The sequence below is a fragment of the Otolemur garnettii genome, unplaced genomic scaffold, assembly GCF_000181295.1.
Source record: "Otolemur garnettii isolate 467f Iridium unplaced genomic scaffold, OtoGar3 scaffold00110, whole genome shotgun sequence".
NCBI classification, from domain to species: Eukaryota; Metazoa; Chordata; class Mammalia; order Primates; family Galagidae; genus Otolemur; species Otolemur garnettii.
The window spans coordinates 1,922,558-1,933,085 of record NW_003852505.1 but is presented as its reverse complement, the minus strand read 5'-3'; the positions used below and the strand labels follow the sequence as shown (position 1 = coordinate 1,933,085).

The following is a 10,528-nucleotide window of genomic DNA, read 5'->3' as shown; positions in this document are numbered from 1 at the left end:
TTGTTGCAGTTTGGCTGGGGCCGGGTTTGAACCCGCCACCCTTGGTATGTGGAGGCAGCGTCCGACTCACTGAGCCACAGGCACCGGCCAGAAAGGCAAACTCTTAAACCCCATCCCCAGCCTAGTGAATTAACATCTCCCAGGTGATTTATATGCACATTAACGTTTGAGAAGCACTGTGCTAGGAAAAAGTGTAAATGTAAAAATGAAGTAAAAAGTAAACTCTTAAGATTGAGATCATACAACATATGATCCCAATTCCAAGTACATTCGATAAAACAGGATAAAAAACTAACAGAAATGCATTACTACTTACAGAATTAGGCATGGCTGCACAGGAATACAAGGTATCTCGACCTGCTAATCGCTGTATATTTTCCAAAAGCAGTCCAACAAATGGGAGGTACAATTGTGCTATTTTGGCTTGTTGGTTCTGAAAAATAATTATCAAATAATTAATATATATTATATATATAAAACAGATAAACAGTTAGCTCTATATATCAGTTTAATATTAAAAATGGGCTTATATCCACAATGAATTAGTGAAGCATGAATCCATTTGTATTTATGGTGTCAAAGCCAGTTACTACCACAGAACTTCTTTGGCATTTGGATTTATATATGATACAGAGTTGAATCATATCTCTAAAACACAACTATATAAAGTAAAAGCTTTTTAATCTAGCAGTTGACCTATAAAGCAGATAATATCAGTCTATTATTTAATTCCAGTGGGGGCTGAGCTTCATGAGAGCAGGAACCATGTCTGTCTTGTTCACTGATTCATGCCCAGTGCCCGTGCACACAGCAGATGGTCAATACACATGAGCTGAATGAATGGCTAAGTGGGAAAGGTGAGAAAAACAACATATTACTGTATTCATTGAAGAAACATTTCTTCAATGATAGTCATGTGATCTGGGCCCCCCAGGTAAATTATAAGACTTGGGAGATTGGCTCAGCACCTTTGGCTCAAGCGGCTAAGGCTCCAGCCACATACACCTGATCTGGTGGGTTCGAACCCAGCCCAGGCCCGCCAAACAACAATGACAGCTGCAACCAAAAAATAGCCAGGCGTTGTGGCGGTCGCCTATAATCCCAGCTGCTTGGGAGGTGGAGGCAGGAGACTCACTTGAGCCCAGGAGTTGGAGGTTGCTGTGAGCTGTGATGCCATGGCATTCTACCCAGGGGGATGGCTTGAGGCTCTGTTTCCAAAAAAAAAAAAAAAAAAGACTTGGGAGATTGATATATTTGTAAATATAAATAAAGCTGGCCTCTGGTACTCTTAATTAATGGGGTGCCTCATACAAATTTACTTATTGCTTTCCTTACCAGATAGAGAAAACTGTGGTTGAGATGGCACAAGAGTTACTCTCCATATTTTAGGACTTTGAGAGATTTTTCTCCAGACTTAGATAAGGCTTCTAGGGCAAAATGGTCAACCTATAGAATATAGAAGATCTATAGCAGTGGTTCTCGACCTTCCTAATGCTGCGACCCTTTAATACAGTTAGTTCCTCATGTTGTGGTGACCTCCAACCATAAAATTATTTTCACTGCTACTTCATAACTATAATTTTGCTACGGCTAGGAATCATAATATAAACATCTGATATGCAGGATACATTTTCATTGTTACAAAGGGGTTGGGACCCACAGGTTGAGAATCGCTGACCTATCGTGTCTCACTGTTGTTTGCATTTATTTTTGAGGTTGAATGATTTTTCATATGTTAATTGGCCATCTGTGCTGCTTTCAGGAAACCTTAACAGACTTCTTCTAACATAGTACCCCATCAATAATCATCTGATTTATCTAAATAGGAGATTTTAATTCAATAGGTCTGGGCTGCCCCATATGATGCTATTGTGCATAAAGGTTTGAGAATCACTAACCTAGTTCAAATTCCTGCCAAAGGTAGGAATGGCCCTTACATGCATCCCTGACAATTGGTTAGTTTTGAAAACTTCTTAAAAACTCTAGCCCTTGGCTCAGCGTCCATAGCTCAGTGGTTAGGGCGCTGGCCACATACACCAGGGCTGACGGGTTTGAACCTGGCCCAGGCCTGCTAAAAACAACAATGACAACTACAACAACAACAAAAATAGCCAGGTGTTGCGGCAGGTGCCTGTAATCCCAGCTACTTGGGAGTCTGGGCAAGAGAATCGCTTAAGCCCAGGAGTTAGAGGCTGCTGTGAGCTGTGACACCACAGTACTCTACCATAGTGAGACTCTGCCTCAAAAACAAAACAAAAACAAACAAAAAAAATTATAGCCCTTTCATGGGTTCTGTTAGAAAGGTACTCTATCTGAAACTCCTTCTAAGTTCTACCTCCTAGGTATAGCCCTGCTCTTTGGCACTAGAAAGAATAAGTCTGCTACTTTTGCATGGCAACCCTAAATATCTGAAGACAGTTACTATGAATCAGCTTAATTTGTTCTTAACAAGGCTAAATAGCCCTCATTACCTTCCTTCATTCCACGGCTTTGGTTTTAAGATTTTTCACTTAGTGATTACCCTTTTTTGTGGTTCTTTAATTTTGCAACGTCCCACTTGAGATGAGAGGCAGTATAAATAGTGGCTAAAAGCACAGACTGTACAGTTAGACCTGCATGAATCCCAACTAACCCATTACATGCTACTTGATTTTGATCAAGTCACTTAATTACAGTTTACTCTTTGTAAAATGATTATTATTTCATGTCAGATATTTAACACAGTATCTGACATACAGTGAATCCTCAATAAATTTTAGTTGCTATTATTAATGTTATGGCTTCTAGACAGGAGTCCATTTTAGTTCTGATAGTGAGTGATCCCTAGAGAAGGAGATGCTACAAATCTTTCGGGTAAGCAGGGACACAGGGAAACTCAGTAATTGCAAACGGCACAACAAAAAACAACCTAAGAATCTATTAACAGAAGATTAGTTAGATAAATAATAAATATCCATATGATGGCATACTATGCAGCTATTTTTTTAACAAAAATATAGTAGATCGGCTCAGCACCTGTGGCTCAAGCGGCTAAGGCACCAGCCACATACACCTAAGGTGGCGGGTTCGAATCCCCAGCCCGGGCCCGCCAAACAACAATGACGGCTGCAACCAAAAAATGGCCGGGCGTTGTGGCGGGCGCCTGTAGTCCCAGCTACTTGGGAGGCGGAGGCAGGAGACTCGCTTGAGCCCAGGAGTTGGAGGTTGCTGTGAGCGTGATGCCATGGCACTCTACCCAGGGGGATAGCTTGAGGCTCCGTCTCAAAAAAAAAATATATATATAGTAGATCTAATCTTCAGGATGAACTGTAAAGTGAAAAAACAAAAATGTATAATGGTTTCTATTCCGTATTTTATATTATATATATTATGTAGGGTTGTGCTGGCATAAAATAAAAGTAAACTGATAACAGTAGTTTCTTGTGGAGAGATGAATTAGGAGTAGAGGTAAGGAATGAGACAAACATTTTCATTTTTGTTATTTACCATGTATGTGGATTATATTTTTTTTAAAAAATGCCAAAAGGATTTGACTACAACCCAGCTAGAAGTACAAATTCCAGTTCTTTTAGGTGTCAACACCATTTTATAGTGGGTATAGGAACTACACAGACCCTAGGACAAATGTTTTAGACAGTGGCCATTGTTATTCTAAATAGGAAAGATATTTCCTGGTAATTAAATAACAAGTTAAGATATCTCACTAAAGAATTTCTGAGACATATAACAGGGACCAGTGACATCACCAGAATTCCAAAAGAGCAGGAGTTTAGGAGCGGCAACATGGCTGGACAGGGCAGCGAATGACTAAGGCAGTGATTTTCAACCAGTGTGCTGCAAGATGATCTTAGGTGTGCCATGAAAAATTTTAAAGATCATTAATTAAATTATTTTTGAAAGAAGTTCAAAGCATTGCAAGTATATTCTTTTTCTTACTCTTTTTTTTTTCGATCAACATAATTTAAGTGTGCTGTAGAAGTTTAACTATAGGTTCAAGTGTGCCATGAGATAAAAAAGGTTGAAAAACACTGGACTAGGTAGACTATTCTCAAAGCAGACTTTCCATAGGAAACACTTAAAAAAAAAACAACTTTTAACTATTTACTTGTTTAGAATCACTTTTGGGTATCAATGGAAATTATAGGGGCTTAAAGCTCCCTCCCATCCTTCACCTTGGCATCATCATTAATGGCAAACATGATTTACTTCAATGAATTTGACAAATGACCTCTTACCCAGGGTGCCTGTAAACTCTTTGCACCTACCAGACAAAGGACATTTAATATTCTCATCCAATGTGTTAAAATCGAAGCTTTCGTTAACTAGGCTCATGAAGCAAACAAAATCCTTCTGGAGAGAACCCTATACACATTTAATATCTGTCTGGAGCTTTTAAACAAAGAGGAAAGGGCTTTAGAAGTCACTGAAAGGGTAATGAAGTTTAGCATTTTAATCTTTCCCACAGTGTAAAACCTCAAACACTCAAATAGGAACAGTGTCTAACAACTATTATGTACCCATAATAACTAAAAATAAAAACAACAGGCACAGTGTCTGACTTATTTACAGATAACAATAGCTGCGTGTATGCATGCTGCTCTCAAAATTTAAAAGGTAAATAAGGCTGGGCGTGGTGGCTCACGCCTGTAATCCTAGACCTCTGGGAGGCTGAGGCAGGTGGATTGCTTGAGCTCACGAGTTAGAGACCAAAGTGAGGAAAAGCAAGAACCTATCTCTACTAAAAAAGGAAAAACTGAGGCAACAGGATCTCTGGAGCCTAAGAGTTGGAGGTTGCTGTGGGCTATGAACCACGGCACTCTACCCAGGGTGACAGCTTGAGACTCTGTGTCAAAATAAAGAAATAAAAATAAATAAATAAATAAAGTCTAAATTGTGATGCAAAATATTTAAATTCTACCTCTAGGTAAGACACTGGTGAAATTCTATTTTCTTTCACTTTCATTTGAAGAGGCAGTGAAAAAAAATACAACTTCCTCTTTCAGAAAGTAAGTTGGGTTATTCTATTTTTTACTGAATAAAAGTTCAAAATGAACTTTTCCTGTAAATCATTTAAAATCACAGCTAAAGACATTTTCTTCCACCTTGTATAAGATCCTCTTCCCCACTACTAGGCATAAGCAGCATTTAAGCAGAACGTGGCAATAACGAGCAGTTTTAAAAGCTTGACCAAACTTGGTTGGGCCGGATGACTTTTAAGACATCTTTTAATTTGGATATATCATACCAGCTAACTTGTGTTAGGTCAATATCAACATTCACAAAATGAAAATGGCACACAACTGAGCAAACTACACTAGGTGGAGGTATGTTAATTCATATAGTTATGTGACCAAAACAATGCTAACTGCAGTAAGCAATGTATTATATCTTACAGCTAAAGACTTTGTATCTACTTTAGGATAGACTCACATAAAAAACTAGCAAGATTTAAAAAAAAAAAAAAAACTAGCAAGATTTATAAGTAAAATATCTCTGTAATTAAAGAAACATGAGTACATATCACTGGCAGGAGTTTTCGGTTTATAAAGGACAAATAGGAATACTGTAGAAAAAGAATAAGCTCCATCTCAAAGTCAGCTTTCCAAAATGATTACAATAATAAATGACATCATAATTTTATTTGTATTTGAAGATAAAAGCAAAGGGATAAATGGCTAATTATGAAACAATATTATGTTTCCTCCAGCCATTTGATGACAACAGGAAAGTAAGTTGGGTTATTCTAAATCATATGCTCCATGATCTACTTTCCCCGCCAGAAGGATTTAATGTCAATAAGATTTAAATGTATATGTTAAAAGTGCAGCAAATAGCAACTGTGGCTGTGGCTTTCCCTAGACATTTACAGCTATACCCATAGCTATTTATAGTAACACCATCTCATTGACATTTTCTTCAATAAGAAGAAAAAACCTTCATGTTACACATTTTTACATAATATACTCAACAATGTCTTATTAAACACTTAATCACATTATATTTATTTAGGAATATATATTTAAAGATTATATATTAAGGTATATATTTGATAGAATATGGTTTTTATAATTCCTAATTAGTTTATATAATAAATAATACAGTAATTATGCAAGTTTACTTTTCCCATTTTTCTTTCAGTTTCTAAATTATTTTGTTTTTTAACTATGGTTTGAAAAACCAGTTTTTAAGCCAGGAGCAGTGCCTCATGCCTGCACTTGGGAGGCTGAGGTGGAAGGATTGCCTGAGCTCACAGTATTGAGATCAGACAGAGCCAGAGTGAGACCTTGTCTCAAAAAATAGCCGGGCATTGCAGTGGGTGCCTGTAGTCTCAGCTATTCAGGAGGCTGAGGCAAGAGAATCGCTTGAGCCCAAGAATTTGAGGTTGCTGTTAGCTGTGACACCATGGCACTCTACCCAAGGGTGACAAAATGAGACTGTCTCAAAAAAAAAAAAAAACAGTTTTTAAAAGTTAACTCAATAGTATTTTTTAAAACTTAATGATTTGAAACAGAAACAAATCTTATTTGTAAAAGTTCATTAATCTTCATTATGTTCCTTACTACGAACTTCATCTTGAACTTAAAAAAAAACTTAGTAGGAATTTATTAATGTGATACTGATGATGGTATGGAATCCTTACCTTGTGCTGGTATCTAGTGTCAAATGCATGTTTTATCAAAAGATTCTTTATGACAGAGATAGCTGTATATCTGATCTCATAATTGTCCTGAAGAGCAATGGAAGTTTCCCTCAGAAGTAAACCAACCAAGAAGTGATGCTTGCAATACTCATCTGATAAACTGTATTCAAGATTTGAATCTGCGGTACAATGAAATTTAAAACATTTATAAAACTGTTCGAAATATACATTATACAACAATACGATAAAATACTGTATTATTTAACAATATGGGATCTTGCTAGCAATAACTATAATTTTTATTGCTAATGAATCTGAGAAATTCTTTTATCATCTAGAATAAGCATGCAAAATTTTACAAGACAGGAACGTTCATACTTAGGGCTAGATAATAGCTTTAATGATAATTTCAATTAGCAAGAAAGTTCCTTGAGTCTTTCTTTTATTTCTCCTAGATTCTTTCAAACACTTAGAAATCTAGGCTAGAATCTAGAATAAAATAATTCTATATTTGACAATATGTTAACACATTTCTTTGTATCTGAAGAGGTTTTGTTGCAACTACAAATTAGAATAATTCTGTACAACAATGCCTGACTGCCTGATTGACTGATCCATTTTTACTTGGAAAGTGAGAAAAGAAAGAGAAACTAGACAACTGTGCCATTCTAACAGTACTGAGTATTGACTATTCTAGTAAACATCACATATTGGCCTGAATACATACATGGGATACAAGAACAGTAAGAAAAACAGTCTTATCTCATTCCAATTCATTATCGCTCAAATACAAATCATTCATTTCATAAAATCATCACTTCAAATTATGTCTTTCACTTCCTTTTACATCCTTAGTCTATTCTAAATCTCAGATGCTAATATTCCGATTGGGACTTGCCTTATAGCTACTCAGAGGGGATTGTGATCAATAATTTTTTTATATTAGAGAGGGAGGTCTTGCTATAAAATCATAGTGTGCTACAACACTGAATTCTTGTCCTTAAGCAATCTTTTTGCCTCAGCCTCCCAAGCAGGTGGGATTATAGGAGCCCCCACTGCATCTGACCAAGTTTAATCATTTCTATAGTAGATTTCTCCTATATTTATTTCCTCTCCCCTGCTATTTAATTTAGTTAGGCCATGAAGCCGAAGGTCATGTTTTCTGTTTCTTTTTCTGGCCTCTTCAGCACTTAATATATTATATTCAGTTACGACTTAATGAATGCTGTGAGTAGTCAATCTAATCCTGACTCCTGATGATCTCTCTGCCCTTTTTTTTCTCTGACCCCCTCACAGCTATCGACAAATACCGGGGGAAATAATGTAAGCTATACATGCTCAGAATCTAATAAGGGGGTGGTAAAATAGGGGTACCATGGTTTTAAAATATTTTGTCTCCTTTTTCACTGGCTGTAATTCCATTACACAAACCACTGCTCAGCTGATATTTTCAGATGGTTTTCTTCCTTCTTCCTCATGCTCTTTTGTGAATCCCCATCATTTTCTATACACAACGGCCAGAACAGACTAACCAACATGGCCTTATCTGGGTAGATTTTGCAAATGGTAATGAATTCTTTAGTGATTTGAATAAATCCAATCAGGTGGTTTCATCTATACCCTCAAAACTGTGGCTGAGGAGTCACTAAACAGCATCAGAAAGAAGGAGGCAAATGGGGGTGCATGTGACACACTTAAAAAACAGATCCCTTGCGGCCCCCATGCCCTGCTTCCATGCTGACTTGAAGCAAGAACTTGGGTCTTGAGGGCACACATTTTAAAGTTGATTCCTCTAAAAACATTCAAGCTTATTTGAAAAGTCAACAAACACGCTGCGTCCTAGATTTTTGGGGTCCATTAACTAAAGTCTCATCTTGGCTAGGGAGGATATGAAAAGCAATAAAGCCCCTGTCCATCTTAGTCATTCATCAAATCAATTGTTTTTAAAAATAGCAAACTACTTTAGAGTGAACCGAGTTAAACCTACCTACTGGAGTCAAACGGTCCACCGCAAATGAAAAAAAATCTAATTAATATATGAAAAGAAAAGGGACAAATAAAAAACATAGTAACATAAGAATAGTGCTACACAACAAAGCATTCAATAAAACTAGCAATGGAGATAACTTAAGATAATTCATAAAATACATACATATTACTATTTTACTCTGCCTTTACATTTCTTTCTTTGATGCTTTGAGCAGATATACATTCATATTTTTTAATTTAGTCTCATATAAGATTCCAAACACTACTACAGAGAGCATATTTTACTAGTATATGAAAAAAAGCAATCCATGTAATGCACATGATTTCTTCATACTATGAATACTACCACTGATAACTATGAAAGAAAACGCAGAATGCCATTAATGGACCATTCTTTAGATGTTAACAATTCTGAGGTTACCTTCAAGCTGACTGGTTTAACTAGAAACATTAGACTACACTAGCACTAGCACTAGCAAACAAAAGGGAAAAAACATTCCACACAATGGAAAATACAAATACATACCTTGAACCCGCTGCAATTTAGGTTTTGCAAATGCCATTGGCAAGTTGAGAGGAATGTAATGTTCATGATTGCAAATTGTTTGCAGGAATTCAAACTTATATTCTGCCAGAACCTAAATGGAATTCAGTCATATTTAGCAGGTGTTTACTATTTTAATAATTTAAAACAGAGCATTAACTTTCACAACAGAAGTGGTTGGTATTCTAAGCATACCTTGAGATGTGACTTGTGCAGGAAAGAATTAACACAGCAGGGCCAAGACTGCTATCCTTAAAAAGGCCTGCTTGTTGGCTGGTATCCCGGAAATTGGAATTCTGAAATATCCCCTACACGATAAGGTTGTGTCTTCTGCACCAGCCTGCTTTAGACTATTTGTACAAACAACGTGATTAACGATGAACACTGCTTTGCTTCCTTTTCTGAGTGCCTGGAATTCTGACTAGCTTCTAATACATGACCAGTCCCCAAAACTCTAAACTCGATGTCTCAAACAGGCTTCCCTGACCAGAAACATTGCATTTATCAGCAGTTCTCAACCTGTGGGTCGCAACTCACAGGAACTGTATTAAAGGGCCGTGGCATTAGGAAGGTTGAGAACCACTGGCATAAATACAAGTACACTTTTACTGCTGGTGTTCTATGTTAAATCCTTCACAAGAGGGAGAGAGCTCAGAAAGGGGACTTCTGCATGGGGACTGCTACTGACTCCATTTGATATCCTTTTCTTCCTGATTTAGCTGAGTACTCTTATCACATCACTCAAATGAATCTTAGCTGCCAGTGTAACCATACGTTGAGTCTTTGAGTCCTTCTAGTGAATCACTGAACACAGAGGTAGTTTCAGAGATCCCCAAATACAGTCCACTGCTTTAGTGTTGGCTATACTACACTCCAAGTACCCAAATGAAAACAGCAGTTCCAAATCCTCCAAATGTTATCTTTGGTCTCATGCACGAAGGTCTGTACAACTTACCTTAGGATCTTTTGGGCTGAATCCAGATATATAGTCATTTATCAAATTGAAAACAAATCCTCTATCCATTAGTGTCAAACAGCGCTGTAAAAACCAAAATAAAATGAACAGTTGTGTAATTCTAAAAGTCTACAGTCTAATACACATGTAATTTTTTTTCGGAGACAGAGTTTCACTATGTTGCCTTCGGTAGAATGCCACGGTGTCATAGCTCACAGCAACCTCAAACACTTGGGCTTAAGTGATTCTCTTGGCTCAGCCTCCCAAGTAACTGGGAATACAGGCGCCTGCCACAATGCCTGGCTATTTTTTTTTTTTTTTGCAATAGTCATTGTTGTTTAGCTGGCCCAGGCCAGGTTCAAACCCACCAACTTCAGTGTATGTGACTGGCACCATAAAT

General features: G+C 37.2%; 1 protein-coding gene across 2 annotated transcripts in view; it reads right to left on the bottom strand.

Annotated features, from left to right (window-relative positions):
- The window catches only part of DOCK11 (dedicator of cytokinesis 11), a 212,033-nt gene that overhangs the window by 75,305 nt on the left and 126,200 nt on the right, over positions 1 to 10,528 (bottom strand). For both annotated transcript variants that reach the window (XM_003796989.2, XM_023517413.1), the window contains 4 exons: positions 10,129 to 10,212; positions 9,156 to 9,267; positions 6,641 to 6,819; positions 317 to 433 (listed from right to left, as the gene is read on the bottom strand). In XM_003796989.2, coding sequence (XP_003797037.1) covers positions 317 to 433; positions 6,641 to 6,819; positions 9,156 to 9,267; positions 10,129 to 10,212 — 492 coding nt within the window. The remainder of the gene's footprint in view (positions 1 to 316; positions 434 to 6,640; positions 6,820 to 9,155; positions 9,268 to 10,128; positions 10,213 to 10,528) is intronic.